Below are 22,226 nucleotides of genomic sequence, written 5' to 3' on the forward strand. Positions count from 1 at the left end.
AAGAGCAAGCCATTACTGCTTATTTTTTCGTGGGCAGCAGGTCACGTGTTAAAGTGTGAACACATGGACGCAAAATGATTAGTTAATACTGCAGGCGCAATCCAGTTACTGTTGCAGTTACGGCTGTGCATTAAACATCAGGCAGTACATTACGCTATGGGTTTGTGGAAAGACTTTTTGGACGCGGGCCGGCCGAAGTGGCCGTGCGGTTGAAGGCGCTGCAGTCTGGAACCGCAAGACCGCTACGGTCGCAGGTTCGAATCCTGCCTCGGGCATGGATGTTTGTGATGTCCTTAGGTTAGTTAGGTTTAACTAGTTCTAAGTTCTAGGGGACTAATGACCTCAGCAGTTGAGTCCCATAGTGCTCAGAGCCATTTGAACCATTCAACGCTCATATTTATATATCTCGAGATAACTCATAGGTAAAAGATTACATTATGCCCCTCTGTTTTTTATCTCTCTGTGCGTAAGAGGGAGGCAAAGGTCGGCGGCGCACACTATTGATAAACTGACAAGCAAACGTTTTACTGGGAGACAGTCGGCGGATCTCGTAGTTGTGAGCACCAAACTCGTCGCTCCGGACACATCACAAGATGGCTTTGGCTGTGTTCGTGCTGGTGGCCTTCGTGGTCGCCGTTTCTGTGGCCTTCGTCCTCAAGAACTGGCGCCTGGTACGCTCCATAGAGAAGCTGCCGGGGCCGTTGTTTCTTCCATTCGTGGGAACAACCTACTTAGTGGCCTTTAGACCGCGAGAAGGTAAGATGTCGCTACAGGCAACGTAAGTACTGAATTTTCTCTGTGGTACATTTCGCACAGCTGACAAGGTTGGAGCGAATCTTCTTGAGTCCTTTATCCCCACAATCAGTTATTCCTCCCATATGCACCCCATCTCCTTTTAATATCACATATTCTCCAATGTTTTCTTCACTGCTTTCGGCAAATTGTACAACTGTATACCACGGCTATTCTTATTATTAGTCCACAACTTTCAAACGACAGTACTGTTCTTTATTATATGACCTAATTTTTCGTTTTAGCAAATCAACAAGTCTGGCACGCTGCCTGTCGTACCACCAAAAACTTAGGACTAACACAGATCGTAACTGTTAAGCACAGTTGAAACAATTGAGTCAATTAAAACTGAAATGACAGCAACAATTAAAGCCATTCACTAAGGTACATATGTAACTGGAAACAAAGTAGGAGACTCCTTTCTCGCTCTCTTAGGTTCTGTATGTCATTTGCACCTGTATTTCACTTTCTCATTTAATTATATGCAAAATTTAATCATCTATTAAACAAATGTAGTCATGTAAACAGACAGTGGTATGTGAACTGCCACGATAGCACTGCGGTGATTTCAAGCATTAGTGGAAACACACACAGAAAAAGAGAATCCTGCTGTCCTCTACAATTCATCCTGTTTTACTAAAAATCACTAAGAGCCCTTCATTATAAAATTTGGTAATTTTAATACAAAAATGGGAACATAAAATAAAGAACTGCACTCTAACAGGGAACATTAGAAGTATTAACAGAAGTGGCAGCTGTTTACGTTGGAAGAGTCTGCCGAAAACAACAACAAATTTTTCATTGACACAATTTTTAGAGCACTATATACCCACAGAGAACTAATATACATGTAATGGACTTCGCAAAAACCAAATGGAACTAAAATTGAATTAGAATTTTTTATCTAAAACTTAAGATATTTTAATTGTCCTAAATCACTTTTGAATGGCAGGTTATTATAGACTCATGACACATGGTGTGAAAACGTATACAAAACTGAAATGAAACAGAACTGTCGAATAGGACACCACAGATGCCGACTATACAGGTGTACCAGTGAAAAGGAAGCGATTCCGATTAAATTCAGCGATATGTTAAGCATTCTGCAAAGTCATGGCTACGAAAGAGCAATTTCTTAACAAAAATACTTACTGTAAATGAACAACGTAATTTAAAAAGACAAGGAAAGAAAACAACCATTCTAATGTACAAAATATCTATTAAATCGAGATGTACGTAGGTAATGATAGACTTTGGTGAATAAAATGAAACTGTTTAGAATTGTCTTATAATGGAAGTGAGAAGTTACAATAAAAATTTGGTGAGAGCAAGTACTGAAAACAGTGAGTCTTTGTTTACTGCTTTGGCACAGTTCAGCCAGGGAATTGTTGTAGTATACACGATGACAGATTTGTTTACCCATTTTCTGCAAAGGTGGTAACGGTTGAGATATTATTACACTCGCATGTACCATTAAAAACTTCACACTCGTCAGTGAAGGCGCTGTATTTGTTGACTCACGTATCATGACACCTCTGCAGAAGAAGACTGCAGGTACAATCTGTTTCAAAATATTGACTCTGTAGAAATATAAGCGGTCGTGCCCCACCTCATTAACCAAAGAAACGTAAATTTGTGAACAAACTATTTGTTTATTTATTTTGCCTCCGGCAGCTAACGGCTGTTTAGCCAGCTAAACGTTGAATAACAGACATTTAGTACAACCCATACGCTGATGACACAACAATGATACAAATACCACAACATATATTATTATTGGGGAACCGCATAACTATGGTAGAAGCTAACAAGCAAAAACGTAATAATTAAGATCTATACCTTCGCTTCCGTATATTATTAACATATTTTGAGATTTGAGTACCTAGATCCCTATTCTCGATTTTGTGCATTTGTTTATAACATCCTTTGTCTCAAACATGAGAACTAGAGGCTACAGTGTCATATTTTTTAAGAAATTTGGGGTCGAATGAAACGAACCATATAATAACTTGCAAAGCAAAGAAAGATCGGAGACACATTACTACTTATTTCAGATAATAAATCATAATTACACTTTATGATAAGTGAGCCCATTGTTAATTTTTCAGTGTTTCAAGTTCTCATGTATTTTGACACTTTCTCTCTCGCTTTTTAACATTATTATGTTTTTTTGATACTGTTTATCACAGAATATTTGTTTCTGAAAGTAGGTTTAATTTCAACTTGTAAGCTTTCTGTGATTTTCTTTGAAAATCACACATCGTCTTTATTCATTTCTAGCATTTCTAGGCCAGTTCTCAAACTAGATTTCTATCCTGTTGTCCTAGATAGAGGCACGGAAGATACTACTGCATGTTATCTAATTTCATTCATTCATCTTCCTGTACATCCTTGCGGCAGTATTTTCTTGTCTCTTGGAATTCGGCATGTAACTTAATTCATCACCTTCTATCTGTAAGCCTTGCTACACGTCCCTCTCATCTCCAATTGCACTTTCATTGGAATCCTGGTAGTAATTTCGAATACATATCTCTCCATTACGTGTCAAATAATCCACAGTTTTTCAACTGTTTTCTGTTTTAATACCCGTATTCATTGCCATAAATTAATGCTCGTGATACACACAGATATACGCCTTCCTTTTCACACACATCTGAAGCTCACTCTTGAAAATTTCTCTTAGCTCACCAATAGTGCTCCACTCTTCTGTTCATTTCAGTTCTGTCCATTCAACCGCTTTGTGCAACCAACATATATCCAAATGTCCGTTAACTGGATCTATGACTTAGACTTCATTTAGCGTTACTTTAACTGTGTTTCAGAACCACTTTAAGCTCGTTGTATTAATTCTCTCTATTCGCCGTTGAAATTTATCTATACTAGAAAATAATACCACAAACTCATGATCATGCATTATCCAAATATTAAATTGTAAGATCTTGCCGAATTGTCTGTTTCGTTGGTTCTTAGGACGGAAGAAGTTAACGTCAGATCGAGATACGTAATGCCAAATGTTCAAAATAGCCTTTACTTTCCTTACACTTTAATGTAATAAGAGAACGTATGAATGCTTGTTTATTTTGTATTGATGGGCATCTAGCCGCACAATCAACTCCAGTGCCGACTTTGTGATCGGAATCGTTGCTACGTCACAGAAGTAACCGTGTGTAGTAGAGAGCCTTCACAGATATCAGTTCTCCTACTGCCTTGAAGATAACAGTATATGTCACCGAACAGTTTGAAGAACCTGTTACTATAGATATGCTTCTCAAATTCAGTATTTTACAGAGGGATTTGCGGTTCTAATACCCTTTTAAGAGGACTTACAGCTGTTTCATAAGACATACATATCATGAATCAAAGTGTGAAACATCGGCTGCCGAAGATTAGGAAAATGTTGAAGGGTAAAGGAAGATAAGGAATACTGGTTTCATTGTGATTGTCTACTGAAGCAAATTATACGAAGGTTTTTACTCTCTGGGTTCCTTGACTTCTACAGTAAAGAGAAGATTGGGTCGTGACGATTTTCTAAAGGATGACACAGGATTATGATGATCATTTTTCTAAAGGAAAAGCCTGTAAGAATGACCAGATACAAAGTTATGCCAACTTAGGAACACACCTTAGTCGTGTCTTAGACTCTTACTCATTTGAGTTCACAACCATGAAATTAAATACTATGTGGGTTTGCATAACACTCTGGTAAGTTTAATGCCAGCTGTATCAACAGTAAGCAGCAGACCAGGCAATTCATCAATGTAAATTCGTTACGATGAGAACTACAATTGCCTCCATCGTCCGTTAATTACACCGTAACCTTATTTGTTGACGACTTTAATATACGTGTACCGAGTGATGTAACCAACTTACATTACAGATTGAATAAAATGCACATTTAGACACCGAGAAATGTGTTTATCGTAGGACTGAAAAGAAAACAGAAGTAAACTTATAGAAGAGGAAAGCATGGTTAACTCATCAATCTCGAGCATCGCTTAGGCTTAAGTCTCATAAAGTAACTCATAGGATTTTCTCCGCCAGCCATCTTCGAACAATTCACTGGAACTGAAACTTCGTTTTTGTCAAGCAACCGGTTAACTACGCGGAAGATTACACACGACGACCTTTTGATATTACTAAAGCGATTCCCAATCTGAAGATTTGAGACGTTCTTCAGATAGCTCGTCAGTGAAAATAACATAAAGGAGCTAATTTTTTATCTCCCTGTGCGTAAGAGGACGGCGAAGGTCAGTCACGCGAACTGTAGATAAAGTGACCAGCACAAGATTTGCTGGCAGACACTGACCGGAGCCCCACTTTCGAGGGCCGAACTGAGCGTGACAGAGAAATCATCAAACCTTGGTGATGTTGCTGGTGGTGGTGGTAGCGTACAGGGTCGCCGTTTATGTGGCCAGCACCTTGAGTGCTCGGTACCTAATAAGGGCCATCGAAAAGTTGCTTAGACCCTTCCCTCTTCCACCCATGCGTAGCAACCAACCACCAACGTTTTTACCTTGCGACCACGAGAAGGTAAGATGCCTTTATTAATAACACAAATACTTACTATGCCTTCCTGAAGCATGCCGCTACGCTGCCACCGTTAAAGTGAGTCTCACATCATCCGGTGTGACTCCTGTAATGTAATTTAATTTAATTTATAAAATGCTTTTTATTCCAGTCTTTGATCACAATATCAGTTCTTTTGACGATGATCGGTTTCAATCCGTAATGACCATCCTCAGATCTTTTTTACACCATGTCCTAAGGTGATAAGGCCATAATCGCATCGTCAAAACAGATAAATATAATCAGTACAACATCAGACTGGAATAAAAGATTTGACAGTATTGGATTACTGTTCGTATAGGCGACTATGTTGCAGCTTGTGAATTTAATTTATATACGCTTGATAGATTTTAATAAAGTGACATCCAAACAAAAGAGAAATAACTCTAATAACACTATGAACATTGTAATGTAATTTAATTTAACCCGACGCTGATCAGCAATCAGCAAACTAACTCAGTGCTCAGGGTGGTTACAGGATTATACAATTAATCGTCTCTCACTTGAATTATCACAGATATTGCACAATATATATATCAAAAGTTTAGTTAAAACTCATGTACTCATAGCGTCAGATAATACTTCGTAGATCCGTTCAATGTGAAGTAATAAAACCCGTAAATCCAGGTCGTGGTTTCGTCTCAAATTCCAATGTAAGATAACAAGCATAATCTTTTGCAGATGAAATCTTATACTAGAACTAGAAATCCTGTGACCAGGCCTTTCTGCCTGGGATATTATCTCACAACCTTGAGAAAATCTGAAAGCGAAATATATTAAATTACATCTTCCTTAACACTGAACTAGGTTCTTTTCCGGTTTAACATGGATTCACATGTGCTGTGATATGGTATTAATAAAAGAGATTATCAGACACATTCATACACTTTCAGTTAACTTTATGTCCGCCCCCGGTAGCTGAGTGGTCAGCGCGACAGAATGTCAATCCTAAGGGCTCTGGTTCGATTCCCGGCTATGTCGGAGACTTTCTCCGCACAGGGGCTGGGTGTTGTGTTGCAGTAATCATCATCATTTTATCCCCATCGACGTTCAAGTCAAGGAAGTGGGGTCAGATCGAAAGACTTGCACCCGGCCAACTGTCTACCCGACGGGAGGCCGCAGTCACACGACACTGTTCTTTTAGTTAACGTTATTACCATCGTGTTTCCAAAATCTAATTCTCTACAATTTATGTTGAAAGCATTGTGCAATTGTCTGGAATTTAAAAAAACAAATTGGGCCAGGTAGTTAATAAATTTAAAATTTTACGAAATTACATCTTTGGTTCTCTCGACGTTCTGGAAAACTACGGCAGATAGACGTCTGGGACATGTTTCATTAGATTTACCAGACTAATAACAACGAAATAAATGGAAACCGCGCTTTACTTTAACCTCGTGCAGTTTTGCGATGCTTCATATAAGCGAAGTTGCTAAATTTCAGTCAAAATCTTTTATTAGCCGTAACTTCGTAACTAAACATTTGCGGACCTATGTTAATATGAACGTTTTTCTTCAGTTTTACTCATAGAATAACACATAACAACATTTGCATATCTTCTTGAATCACACTGTATATGAGTCCATCACGTAGTTATTGCGGTAGTACTGAATAGAACAATGGAGACAGGAAATTTTATGGTAGAGCTTAACTAAAAGGAGGGATCGGTTGGCAGGACACATTCTGAGATCCACAAATTTAGTACTGGAGAAAAGGGTGCGGGGTAAAAATTGTAGAGGGAGACCAGGAGATGGATACAATAAGCAGATGCAGAAAGATGCAGGGTCTTAGGAGATGAAGAGGCTTGCACAGGATAGAACAGCACTGAGAGCTGCATCAAACCAGTCTTTGGACTGAGTACCGTAACACCAGTATTGCACGGAAAGAAAGCACAGCTTCACCATCACCTTAGGCATTTCATCAATGTATTATTATCACAAGATTTAGATTTGTATTCATTTTATTGTCCGCCTCCGTAGTCGAGAGGTAAGTGCCGCTGAATACTTTGCGGGGGACCCGGATTCGATTCCTGGTACTGCAACGTAGACCTGCTTTTGTTTTGGTTGGGACAGAGTGCACTCAATCTTGTGAGGCCAGCTGAGGAGCGACTCGGCCATGTTGTAGCGTTTCAAATGTCAAGGACTGGGAGAGCGGTGTGCTGACCACATGCCCGGCCATGCCGCACCAAACGACGTTATTGTTTGAGAGTGACTTTGTCTTTCTTTTAATTCATTTAACTGGCAAAGCGATGGCTTAAAAGCGGTATTTAGGCCGCTGCAAGTCTCCCTCTGATAGAAGAAATTGATTTTACTAATGGATAAGATAGAGGAATTAATCATTGCCTTCCGTCTTTGATCTTGGGCCGACATTTATTTAGTGAGTTTCTCACATTTCGACAGCGCGAGAGATGAACACTCTTTTGCTGGTGGTAGACTAAAGGAAATGGATGGTGAATCTTTGACACCGCCGCCATTCATGTTGGCGAAAAATCGAGAAGATCAAGTAGAATAGGTTGGGCGAAGATTCCGATACAAAAACAAAGAGGAGAAACGTCAAATAGTGATCATGAAAACCTGAAAAAATCTGTAATTAGAAAGAGGTCGGTGACCGTTAGTTAAATTGTTAGACCCACTGGTCAAGGTAAGACAAGGCTGCAACCTGTCTCCACTGTTGTTCATATTATTTATGGGTCATATGTTGAAAACAAGAGACTGGCTGGGTGAGATTGAGATATGTGAACACAAAATAAGCAGTCTTGCATATGCGGATGACTTAGTTGTGATGGCAGATTCGATTGAAAGTTTGCAAAGTAATATTTCAGAGCTAGATCAGAAATGTAAGGACTATGGTATGAAGATTAGCATCTCCAAAACGAAAGTAATGTCAGTGGGAAAGAAATATAAACGGATTGAGTGCCAAATAGAAGGAACAGAGTTAGAACAGGTGGACGGTTTCAAGTACTTAGGATGCATATTCTCACAGGATGGCAACATAGTGAAAGAACTGGAAGCGAGGTGTAGCAAAGCTAATGCAGTGAACGCTCAGCTACGATCTACTCTCTTCTGCAAGAAGGAAGTCAGTACCAAGACTAAGCTATCTGTGCACCGTTCAATCTTTCGACCAACTTTGTTGTATGGGAGCGAAAGCTGGGTGGATTCAGGTTACCTTATCAACAAGGTTGAGGTTACGGATATGAAAGTAGCTAGGGTGATTGCAGGTACTAGTAGATGGGAACAATGGCAGGAGGGTGTCCACAATGAGGAAATCAAAGAAAAACTGGGAATGAACTCTATAGATGTAGCAGTCAGGGCGAACAGGCTTAGATGGTGGGGTCATGTTACACGCATGGGAGAAGCAAGGTTACCCAAGAGACTCATGGGTTCAGCAGTAGAGGGTAAGAGGAGTCGGGGCAGACCAAGGAGAAGGTACCTGGATTCGGTTCAGAATGATTTTGAAGTAATAGGTTTAACATCAGAAGAGGCACCAATGTTAGCACAGAATAGGGGATTATGGAGGAATTTTATAAGGGGGCTATGCTCCAGACTGAACGCTGAAAGGCATAATCAGTCTTAAATGATGATGATGATGATGATGATGATGATGACTGGTCAAGGTGGTGCCTTTTTCAAACTTCCTTTAAAGCTCTAGAAATGTATTGACATCACATCGTGGACTTACATGAGTGCTTGTAGACCATAGTGTTTTGTACAGTGCTTTTGACAGCATTCAGTGAAATGAACAGAAAGAAATTCGTATAAGCAAACAGACTGCTTCCCTACAATCACCGAGGACGACCGAGGGTAACATCCTTATAAGATCTACTGATAACCATCAGCGCTATGAGGTATTACTGGGAATTTATTTAAGAGGAAGTTATCGACTTACCCCAAGCTGGTGCCGCTGGTGACAAGTATTCACGAATTTTATGCCACAACTATTCCTGCCTGTCTCAGCCAAATATTAAGCTAATTTAATTCCTCCCGTCATTGGACTTTTAATCAGTCAGCTCTGTGTCACCACTAACACACCACGATTAAGGATGGTCGACTAGCTATGAAATCTTGTATAACTGTGCAGGAAGGTGAAGTAACACCAGCCAGAATTCGACCTAATTTCGGCTGTGTGTAGGTTTGGGGAAAAACCAGTGGGCCTTACTGAAAGGCGTTTTCTTAAGTCATCACTCTTCTGACTAGTTTGATGCGGCCTACCACAAATTCCACTTACGACCTACGTCCGCCGTTATTTGCTGGACGTATTCGAATCTCAGTTTTCTTCTACAGTTTTTACCCTCTACAGATCCCTCTAATACCGTGTAAGTTATTCGCTGATGTCTTAATAGATCTCCTACCTTACTGTCCCTTCTTCTGACAGTGTTTCTCATACATTCCTTTCCTAGCCGACTCTCCACAGACTCTTCATTCCTTACCTTACCAGTCCACCTACTTTTCAACAATCTACTGCTGAACCACATCTCTAACGCTTCGATTTGCTTCTTTTCCAGGTTTCCGAACACTTCGTTTTACTACCATGCAATGCTGTGCCCCAAACATACATTCTCAGACATTTCCTCAGGTTAAGGCCCATATTTTATACCAGTAGACTTCCCTTTGCCAGACGTAACCTTATTAACAGTGCAGTGGCAGACACATGCTCTAGGGGTAGTGTCTTTGATTAGTAATCAAACGTCCTCGGTACCACATTTGATGGCAAACCGCGCCTAGAGGCGGAAGAATCAGCAATCATAAACGGCATAAGGATGCAGAAGGCAATGGAAGCCACTGCATTACAGACACGTAATGTGTGTAAACAGGACATGGAGCCAGTATCTAAAAAGGTGACATGATGATCTCTCCATTGGTGAAAAATTCCGAACTGGTCTCCCTTTTGGATCTACAGGAGAAGACTGCGAAGGGGGTGGTGAGCAAGACAAAGAGAATGAATAACCAAGGAAAGGATAACGTTCTATGATTCGGGGCGCGGAGTGTCAGAAGTCTGAATGCGATAGGGAAGCAAGAAAATATAAAAAACCAATGCTAAGACTCAATGTAGTTGCATGGCGATCAGTGAAGTGTCCTAAATAAAAGAACCTTACATCTGTAGCAAGATTTTCAACCTCTGCCATACTGAATGGTTCTGAATACGTAGTATTATGTTTTCTAGATGCTTTAAAATGGCATAAATGCCAAAATTTCAGCTGTAAAATAAAAACAGTAAGAGCTGAAAGCTAGGGCGACCTCATTTCAATAATCGTATGTTAATTAATTATATGTGTACTGCTGCAGTAGTACTACAATACAGCCATATATTAATAACATACGGAAAATAATTTCATGACTTTATGCAATGCACTTAGACGAATGTTTTTCCTCTGCTTTTCCTAACAACTTACATCCTGATTTCATTATCAGGTGAGAAATAGAAAATTTTAACGGAAAATTAGGATTTAAAGTAAGGAACAGTACCCTAGTTTGTATCTCTGGGAGTGATAATTAAACTAGCAACAACTTACATTAATATAATTGGGCGTAAGTTTCAGTAGGCTTGCCCTTCACACGTCATTGTATCAGAAGAAACCAAACATAGAATGGACTAGGCCAGGAGTAAAAAGAACGAAAATTTAATTACATAATTTTTATAAAAATAGGGAGACTGTACTAAGGTTAACGGTGTTAAGCCACTTCTGAAGTACTGGTGATCATATGCTCATAAGATAAATATGAAAACAGACACACGTTTGGAAAGACTCACAGAATGGTAAGACATACTGATTACTAGAACACATTTGTGGACAGGAGGGGATAAGGTCAAATAAAGCAATACGTTTATGGCCTTAGAGAATAACAACGTTATAACTATAGATTAAACGAGTAATCACTTAACAAAGGAATTAAGCAACCAGCCAAATGTACGAAGATAATCAAAGGGTAGAATATCTCAAGTACAACAAATCAGTTAGTAAGGCAAAGCACAATTGTAATACGATAGACTAAGACAAATAAAGCAAAAGTGTTCGGAGAGGTCTTCTACTGGACGTGAAAAGTTGTAACGTCAATTTAATGAGAAAAAGAATTGTGAGCAAGTTGTATGACGAAACCCAAAGTCGGCCGTTGTGGCCGAGCGGTTCTTGGCGCTTCAGTCTGGAACAGCGCGGCCGCTACGGTCGCAGTTTCGAATCCTGCGTCGGGCATGGATGTGTGTGATGTCCATAGGTTAGTTAGGTTTAAGTAGTTCTAAGTTCTAGGGGACTGATGACCTTAAATGTTAAGTCCCATAGTGCTCAGAGCCATTTGAACTATTTGAAACCCACATCTCTTTCATCAGTCAATATGTCCCGTAGAAAACTAAGTAACACTAGAACGAAAATTCTTTTAAATGTCAGTATAGCTGATACTACGATTCTGAAATGCAGTTAATAAAACGGAAATGATTGGAGAGAAGGAATGAAAAAGAACTTTCTGAAGTTCTTTGAAGAATATCTGCGAAATAATGTATTTCCCAAAACTGCAATAATACTTTACGTCTCTACTTCACAAGGGGGCAGAGAGAACGTGAAACAAGTGATATATATCACCTACCACTCGCTATGGGTATTCAATTCATAAAACATTTATTACAAACTGCATAAGAACCGTTAGATCTCAATCCATCAAGTGTAGAGGCTAGCCGTGATTGTATATTTACTTCTAAGAGCAGCTTGTTCACAGTGGACCATTTCCAAATATTGACTGACATTGTAGGACGAAGAAATGAGAGTGTATTATCACTTAACCTGGGAGTCACTGACCTTGAGAACCACTGACTCAACTCTGCAGTAACTTAAATAACGCTGTGTAACGTAACTATCTTGTCTGTTGCAGAAATGATGAACGTGTTCGACCGCATAAGTAAACAGTACTGGCCGATGTTTCGTACTTGGCTTGGCCACATCCCCGAAGTTCACCTTATGAAGGCAGAATACGTTGAGGTAGGTAGCTAAAATAATTTTGCCCGTCTCTTGTTCTTTATTAGTCCCGTCATTATTGTGAGCAATGAATTCCTACATGTTGTTGTTGTTTTTGTGGACTTCAGCTTAGAGACAGGTTTTATGCAGCTCTCCATGCTACTCTATCCTGTGCAGGCTTCATCAACTCCAAATAACTACTGCAACCTATAGCCTTCTGAATGTGCTTAGCGCATTCATCTCTTGGTCTCCCTCCTTTACCGTCCACGCTTCCCTCCAGTACTAAATTGGTGATCTCTTGATGCTTCAGAAAATATCGTGCCAACCGATCCATTCTTCTGGTCAAGTTGTACCACAAATTCCTCTTCTCTCCAATTATTCAGTACGTCTTCATTAGTTACGTGTTCTACCCATCTTATCTTCAGCATTCTTCTGTAGCACCACATTTCAAAATCATCTATTCTATTTCTGTCTAAACTGTTTATCGTCCATGTTTCTCTTCCATACATAGCTACACTCCAGACAAATACTATCAGGACAGACTTTCTAATACTTCAGTCTATACTCGGTGTTAACAAATTTGTGTTCTTCAGAAAGGCTTTCCTTGCCATAGCCCGTCTACATTTTATATCACCTCTATTTCGACCATCATCAGTTATTTTGCACCCCAAGTAGCAAACTCATTTACTACTTTAAGAGTTTCATTTCCTAATTTAATACACTCAGTATCACTTTATTTCATTCGACTATATTCCATTACCCTCGTTTTGCTTTAGTTGATGTTCATCTTATATCCTCCTTTCAAGACGCTGTCCATTCCGTTCAGCTGCTCTTCAAGGCACTTCGCTCCTACATATATTGACCAAATAGGATTAATACACTGGATTCATATCTGAGAAGGCCAGATGCTGAATTGACTCCATAAATCCAGAGTGTTGTATTATATGTATAACGAGTAGCTAGCTCACTTCAGATAATGTATCTATACGACGTGAATGACAGAGACATGGCAAAATTTATTACGGGATGCACCGTCGGACTTGGCTAGCATTGTGCTGAGATTTACATTTACTGTATTCCTGTTTCAGAAAATAATGACGAGCAGCGAACTGATCACGAAGGCCCCTATGTACACGTTTTTGCAGCCTTGGCTTGGCGACGGGCTACTCATGAGCACTGGTAAGTAACGTTGGCAGTTAAATGAACGACTACCTACCAGTTTGTTAGATTTTGTTATTAATATTAGATGCTATTAACTAACACATCTGCTACGGGAGATAACTCCGAAAGAAAATATTTGGTGTGCTAGAAGGGGTATACTGCACATGGCTGGTAACAAACTTTCGGAAAACACGCACGACTCCTGGTACCCCAAGGAGCTTCGAAAAAAGGATGGTTTCAAATGTAAATGACAAAACTATGAAAAGAGGCAAACTAAAATAGATCAGCGGGTACATCAAAGTAGTAATCTAGAATGTCATAGGTAGGACTTCAGACGTACTAAAACACTTAAAAATCGATGGTGTAGCAATCACAGAAACAATAATGAAAATGAGAGTTAATAGACATATAGAAGTTTACGTTATGTTGAGCGAAGTGAAAGAGAGGCAAAGGTGTAGTATTACTCCTGCAGAAGAGATGGGCAACGCAGATCAAGGATGAAACATACATAAACGAATGAATACAGTCAGACTGGTAAGAGGCAACGCCACCGTTAAAAGCACGTATCCACCAGAAGAAGCAAAAAGAATGAGTATAGAACATTTTATGAAGAACTACAGAAGACTAAGAATAATTACAGTGTTACTGGCCAGACTGCAATGATGGGTGATTTCAATACCAGAACAGGAAACATCCCAGTAACGAACAATACAGCGCCTTTTGCCACTTTGAGTAACATAAAAATAATAATAAATAATATAAAAATAATAATCTCACCTTTTCTATGAAAAGAGACATAGATAAGTATAGTTGGGCTAGTAGAGAACGTAGATCAATAATTCGCTACATTTAGGCAAGTCGTGAGCTTGTAAAGGACAAAATATAGATTAATATTATTTTGTAGTAATTTCCAGAATAGATCTTACTGCGAAATGGAAGAAAATGACAAAATAAACGAGTAACCAATAAGGTCGAAGTATTTATGAAGTGGACTTGTTTGAAGAGGTGAGCAAGAAACATCTTCTAGGCAGCAAATGAAATAAAGAGCTAGGAAATTTGCAAACTAATGATAATATAGAAGAAGAATGGCAAAATCTAAGTAATGTGATATGTAGAGTAGCAGGAGAAGCTCTCAGCAAAAAGAAAACAATAAGCCAGAGAAAGGGTTTAAAAATTTGCAATGTTGATAACATGAAAGCTGTTAAGGAAAACCAGAATGCATGTCCATAATACTCGAACAACCCCACAGCTGAGGAGAAGCAATACGATAACGGTAGAAGAAATATCGTAAAGTGCAGAAAAAAACACACCCACGCACCCACCAGGAACAGTGGAACAGATTTATTTCTAATATCGACAGTTATGTTCACAGGAGACTAAATTTCCTATAAGTTCTTTAAAACTTTAAACACAATGGAAAATGAGAAGATACTAATAAACAATATTGAAGAAAAACAATGGTTAAATTATTAAATAGGTTTTTGATGTGACGGTACAACACAAGAAACTGAAACTGAACCAGTAACTGAGATCGGATTAGATGAAATACAGGCAGACGAAATAGCATCTACCCTGACGTCATTTACGAACGGAGAAGCAACAGTAAGAGATGATATTATGGTGAATTGTTAAAACACGAAGGAATACTACTTATAAGACTACCACAGCTCTTAAATGAATGTTGGAAGAACATGAGTATCCCCAAAGACTAGAACATTGTTAAAGAAATATCGGTTTTCAAAAAAGCATATAAAAGCCTATACAGTAACTGCAGAGGAATAAAAGTTTGCTGGACTCAGCACACACGATATATGCCAAGATTATAAACACAAGACTTAAAAACAGACTGGAAGTAGCACTGCATGAGGAACAAATGGGCTTTAGAAAAGGACGCTCGATGATTGAAGCAGTATTTATTTTACAGCTGTATAAACACATAAAAGTCTAAAATGCTGTAAAGAAACACACACCGCTCTTACCGATTTTTTTAAGAAAAAGCTTTTGAAAACGTCAGTACACAGAAACTTTGGAAGATATTGACGAATCGCGAAAATCTGGAAGATTTAATAAACGTGGTATAAAGTTTATATCGGAACACGACTATCATTCCAGATCTCGACAGAAAAGCGAGTAATGAGATACCAACGAACAAAGGATTACAACAACAGTGCTGTATCTCTCCATGTTTGTTTAACGTTTACGTACATGTACAATAGAAAACCGAATTTCGAAAAGATATATACCTAGACAGAAGGACTCTTGTAAATCATTTTCTGTCAGTGATCCTAGCAGGTCAAGAAGATTACATCCAGAAAGAAATTTACTAACTGAAACCGTCAACGCTTAATGTGACATGGAGATCTCAACAGAAAATACTAAGATAATAGCCTTGATTGAGAAAGAAAACATTAGAACAAAAGTAGTGATGAATCAGAAAATCTTAGGATGAGTAAACCATTCCAGTTAGCTTGGATGCCAGGAGACAAGTGGCTACAACAAATTTATGACAATTAAGCTTATTAAATTCAGTTAATAGAAACCTTGAAGATGCTGTAATTAAATTTTCTGGGTGATTAGCAAGAAACGAGAAAGCCGTGTTCAGACACAAGAAATGAAATTTCCGAGAAGCGATAAAGGCCGCACAATAGAAGTCAGATTAAGAAATGAATATAATAGAGAAGAACTAAAAAAGTGGTCTAATTTAATAAAATGTAAGTTGTAGAAGAAATCGAACGAACACATACGAAGAATGGAGATTTAGAGACTCCCCTTAAAGGCTAGAAATTACATGCGCAAAGGAAGAGGAGATAGCGGAAGAACCCGGCGAAGGTGGCTTACAGTTAACAGGCAAATTCGCTTAATACCTAAAGGATAGAAGAATGCTAAAAAGAAGATAATTAACTCTACTGTACAATTTCTGCTTCAGGGGCATTATTTTTGTGTTTTCATATTTATATTATCCATTTTTTGCAGCCTGGATAATTGGTGTCATATGTTCAGTCTTTGTGTATGACACCTGAAGATCTGTTTTTTTTTATCTTTCTGCAGTTATTTTTGGAACCCTGACGTTCCACAGCTGTACCTCCAGACTATGTTGCAAGGATGTCAACTAATCCCGAATACCGAATACTAATAATCTACTGTTTTAGCCTAGTTCCATTTCGTTATTCCGTTCGCTATTTCTTAGTTCTCCTGCAACCTATTGGATTACTTTCTGAAGGACATAATCGAATAAGATGGTGAATGATCATGTACTTGATTAACATCCGTTAGGACCTCAGTACTTCAAAAAAACTTAAATTTTTGTCTATCAGTAATTGTATGATTACTCACAGCAAACTATTACAGTTTTAAAAGTTCAGAAGTAATGTCAATAGAGTCCATGCCTTTTTGAAGCCCACAGACACTTAAGCGTGGAAGAAGAACTTTAGTATTATGTCTTGGATTGTGAGCTTAACAATTAGGATGTGCTCCTAATAGGACTTTTAGTTTCAAAATTCCCCTTAATACTCCCTATTCCTGTCATCTACACGTTTCTATAGTCTGCTAAGTAGTCCTTTGAAAGTTTCTTGTAAATAATTGCAAAGCTGAGACCTCTTTGTTGTATTCGACGTCACTTCCAGCACCTGCCTAATGTAGACAATCAGTTAATGTGTACTTAGAATCTTCTGAAATCTCTTCAGTCAGTCACATGTTTTGGAGCATTCGTTATAACGTACGGAACAGATTTTCGTGAATCTATGAGCCACCGTGACAATTCCTTTCTCATCCCTTCTTCGTTGTTTTTCATGATTTAAATCAATTCTACATCTTTGATTCTGAGTAGTTCCCTTCAATAATTGAGGCGACACGATATTCTATAGGTTCGTGAGAGTTTAATAAATGTCTAATTTAGTTGCAGCAATCGGCTGAGGAGTAGAAATGACGGGAGGTTGTTCAGACGCAAATAAATTTTAGTAGTCACACAATGTTATTATCAAACTGTCTTGCACTAGATCATAATTACCAAACATCGGGTAAAGCACTTTAAATAAAAGTCACAATAATCAGTTTGTTTTTCTAAAGTTATTTTCAGTTTGCTAAAGCTGATCATCACAATTTTAATTAACATAATTACTACTACTTAAATAGACTCGTTGATGACCAATACTCAATGTCATTCACGAACTTTACCAATGTTCCTGTTGTTTGGTTGTACTTGTATGTAGCAGTGTTGGCTGTACCAGAACTAACGAATTTACTGTTGTGTGGCAGGAGCAAAATGGCATTCTCGGCGGAAGATGATCACGCCAGCTTTCCATTTCAAAATTCTAGACAACTTCATTGATGTCTTCGCAGAGAAGTCGGAAATACTGATCGACATACTGACGACCAAAGCTGATGGAAAACCATTCGATATCTATCCATATATCACCCGATGTGCTCTGGATATTATCTGTGGTAAGTTATGATCCGTTGAAAGACTGTGCACGTTCCACAATAAACCGATAGCAAGAATATGACATTAGTGATACATATTAGATATGGCTAAATCATGTACCCTAAAATACTCAAAATAATTGTTTAAACTCAAATATATAATATTAATAATAATAATAATTGTCAGCCTGCAGCTCAAACATTTTTTTTTACTTCTTTCAATCGCAAGTCACGAGAGCAGGGGGGGGGGGGGGGAATCTGTTTTAGAACCTATTTTCAGCCAAATATCACATAAGGGTGGAAGAGAACAGAGAAAATCTCAATTGGGAATATGCGGGAGGCTATTTCCAGTTCCAGCATTCGCCTGGTGACCAAGGGGAACTTACCGAAAATCTTGGTCAGACTGTGGGATCACAATTATTTTACTTTATTTCTGGGACAATGTAGTCCTTTGTCCTAGACAAAAATTAATATATATAGGGCGAGTCACTAACTATTGCCACCTAGAATAACTCCGAAAATAAGATAGAAGCTGAAAAGTTTCCAGGGACAAATGTTGCATGGGACAATGGGGCCCATATTATGACGTTTGCTTTTTGCTGCTATATGGGGTGGCGTCAGAGATACGAAGGTTAACTTTGTTTTCTTATGTGGGAAGCTATAGTTTGGTACTTATTTTTTGATAGCAGCTATCGAGACGAATCCCCTGATGTGTAACAGTAAGCTGTTTGAAGGTCAACGAAGGTCAAAAAGGTGGCATGAACGTCCATTTTCAGAAGGTGTTCGAAGTGAACGACCATTGGTATCAATACAGTTCTTATCATGGATTGGGTGATATTCCTTATCAGTTCGGCACTTATCGAAGCACTTACTCTGACAATTCTCTCTCGTATATAGTGCAAATAGTAAATATTCGCCGAATGCGGTATATTCATGTAATGTGGCATTGACATGTAAACACCATTCGACGGTTTCGCAATACAGCACTAATATGAACGGTAAGACTAGTATCGCCGAATCAAGCGAATGTGACTGATGTATTCCTTCGAAGAACAATTCGATTTGCTTCACATTTACGGAGAATTCCAACGAAATTCGGTTAGAGCTAGAGACTTATACGCTGAAAGATATCCTCAACTTACTCGCCCTACTCATCGTACATTATAATATGTGCATGATAAATTAAGAACAACTGGATCTTTAACGCATCAGAAACACATCCGGCAAAGGAAAGTTAGTAACGAGGAAACGGAAATTGGTATTCATGCCACGGTGGTTCGAGATTCTTGTGTTAGTTCGCTTCAAATCGCAAGGGAATCTGTCATGAGACAGATAAGTGTTGTTCGTGTTCTCCATCGCCATAAATATCATCCTTACCACATCAGTCTCCACCAAGAATAAACTGATACGGATTGTATGCGTCGCACTGAATTCTGCCGATGGGCTCAACTTATTAATTTGATCTTATTTACTCACGAGGCTACACTCGCTAACCATGGAAACGTTAATTTGCATAACATGCATTACTAAGCAACTGAAAATCCATGTTAGGTGCGGCAAGCTGCACACAAAAAACCGTGGTCGGTGAACGTATGGTGTCGGATTTTAGAGGAGAGAACTATAGGCCCCTGATTCATCGAAGGAAATCTTAATGGTGCGAAGTACACCACATTCCTACAAGAAACATTAGGTCTCTTGTTGGAAGAAATACCTTTAGGAACAAGGAACAGAATGTGGTATCAACACTGTGGGTGTACGGCACATTTTTCGCTGATTACTAGAAATGAGTTGCAGAGGCAATTCCCAAAACGCTCGATTGGACACGGAGGAGATGTATCGTGGGCGGTTCGTTCGCCGGACCTGACGCCTCTAGATTTTTTCTTGTAGGGATTCGTAAAAGTCATTGTTTATAAAGACGTTCCAACTACACCTGTAGATATTTGAGAGAGAATTGTGAGAGCATGTTCTTCGCTAAGGGCCGATGTGGTAAGGAATACCACTAAATCCATGATAAGAAGATGAAGCACTGCATTGATACCAATGCTCATCACTTCGAACACCTTCTGTAAATGGACGTTGACCTTCAAGAACCCCAAGTTACACATCACTGGATTCGTCTCGGTAACCGCTATCTGAAAATAAGTTTCAAACTATAGCATCTCATTAAAAAAAAAAAAAAAACAAGGATGACCTTCGGATCTCTGAAGCGACTCCACCTAGCAACGAAAAACCAACGTCATTTTACAGCCCCCGTTGCCCCATGCAACTCTTGTCCCCCCAAAACTTTTTAGCTCCTATCATACTTCCTGAGTTATTCTCGATCGGTCGCGAAATGTAAACGACTATGAAAATCCGATAAAGCTTTGCAAAGATGTGTTGGGCAGTGTCTCTAGTATGACTCTAGGTAGAATTATGTCGCTCTTTTCATTCCTGGGCTCTTGGTAAGCGCGTAAAGATGTTATAGAAAATAGTTTCTCCCGCCAAGTACGAGGGCCTGGTGAGAATTTTCCCCTGAAGCTATGCAACCAACATTACATAACTGTCGTGCGGTTTCTTCTTCAAGACAATTCTCAGTCTCATTCTGCAGGGGCAATGAAGATGTTCCTGCATCGTTTCATTGGAAATGTTTGGTTATCCACAATACATCCCGTAATTGTCTCCCACTGAGTTTCATCTCTGCTCACACGAACCGCTGGCTATGAAGACAACATTTTGGCACAGACAACGAATTTTAGCCCAGCGTAGAGAATTGGCGGAAAGCACTGGCGGCTGCCTTCTGTGATGAGGGTATTGGAAAGTTGGTACAACAAGTCAGAACGGTGACTACGTAGAGAAGTAGCTGAAAGGTGTAGCTAACTGTTACAAATGAAACACTTCTGATTTTCACTGTGATTTTCATTTCGCGATCAATCGTAACTTACTTTCTGGACAGCCCTCATATATATATATATATATATATATATATATATATATATATATATATATATATATATATATATATATATATATGAGTGTGTGTGTGTGTGTGTGTGTGTGTGTGTGTGTGTGTGCTGTGTAAAACAGTGTGAAACGGGAGGGGCATAAAGAAGTGGTTCTGTAGATAGTAATTTCAGCTGCAACAGATCAAAGAATCGTTCCCTTCAACGCTACTAACGGAGTTGGCTCGTTTGATGATGATTTCAATGGAGTGAAATTCTCGTTGTGAGATCTTCAAACAGCTGTTTGGACTTACAGATTTAGGCAATGGATATTTTCCGTAAACGACTCAATAAGTGTATTGTGTCTCACTTTATTTTTACACCAGAAATCGGGAAGTGACATGTTTTAGACAACCGCTTTCAGTCAGGCGAAAGGTCCCAGTAGTTCGTAGAAGACTGACCTGAATATAATCGTAATCTTCGTAACAACTATACTAACATCACTATTTAGTAACAACTGACTGTAAATTGCAGAGGGAGATTCGATTTTCCCTCAGAACTTAAGGCGAGTAGAATCACTTGCCACATGGATGATTTATTTAAAAGAGTCGAGTGGGACACCTCGTGAAAACCGATCGAGTCCTTAGTTTGAAGTGCTCCTGCTGTTTAGAGATACAGATCGAGAGTACAAGTATCGCAAGACAGTCTTAAATTGAAACTGAGAACAACCTTTTTGTACTTGTATGTTGGAGATGGAGCATGTGTTTTTCATACACGACTGTCTGGAGCAATTTGTCAGCACACTGCCAAAGGACTGACTTCCTCAGAGAGTTCTCACAGAAAACCCATCGAGCAAATGTGCTGAACGGGACGACCGGCTTTACGAGATATAACCATAGGTACGTTTCAACTAGTCCCCCCCCCCCCTCCCTCCCGTACGAGAGTGTTCAGTTACCGGCACTGCCAGGGCTTTTCCCTTGATAGGAAGACTCGAAAGGCGTGAGGAGTTACCTGATCGAGAAGTAGCGGCTCCAACTGAAAAACCGACAACGGCCCGGAGAGCGGTGTGCTGACCCCACGTATCATCAAAATGTAGTCATTGGCTGAGAAAAACACAGCGTTCCTTCAGTGCCAGCGTTCTGTCAGTGCCGAATAACAGTCTCTGGCCAGAGCAGCGGAGATTAACGTTCCACCTTTCCTCTACGCTCAGTGTCCCTAAACGCTGACGTTGTGCGGATATCGACAAACTTAGATGGGCTGTAGCGAGCTGTCTCGAGGTTCAAACTGTACGTCATGTGTTATCCGGTGTCGATAGTTATAGGATGCAGTACGTGCCTCTAGACTGTCCTTATGCAGTAAACGTGAAACACAATGTTGACGTAACAACTGCAGCAAGTGGTCTTTACAGCATTGCTGCGGCGGGCACGAAC

The 22,226-nt window shown here is 39.3% G+C and overlaps 1 protein-coding gene across 1 annotated transcript in view; it reads left to right on the plus strand.

Moving 5' to 3' along the window:
- The first annotated feature begins 593 nt into the window (after positions 1–593).
- The window catches only part of LOC124622959 (cytochrome P450 4C1-like), a 39,394-nt gene continuing 17,761 nt past the window's right edge, over positions 594–22,226 (plus strand). Inside the window, exons 1-4 of the mRNA XM_047148750.1 lie at positions 594–756; positions 12,216–12,322; positions 13,387–13,477; positions 17,714–17,899. Of these exons, the coding sequence (XP_047004706.1) occupies positions 594–756; positions 12,216–12,322; positions 13,387–13,477; positions 17,714–17,899 (547 nt within the window). The remainder of the gene's footprint in view (positions 757–12,215; positions 12,323–13,386; positions 13,478–17,713; positions 17,900–22,226) is intronic.

Source organism: Schistocerca americana, chromosome 7 (assembly GCF_021461395.2).
Source record: "Schistocerca americana isolate TAMUIC-IGC-003095 chromosome 7, iqSchAmer2.1, whole genome shotgun sequence".
Taxonomy (NCBI): domain Eukaryota; kingdom Metazoa; phylum Arthropoda; class Insecta; order Orthoptera; family Acrididae; genus Schistocerca; species Schistocerca americana.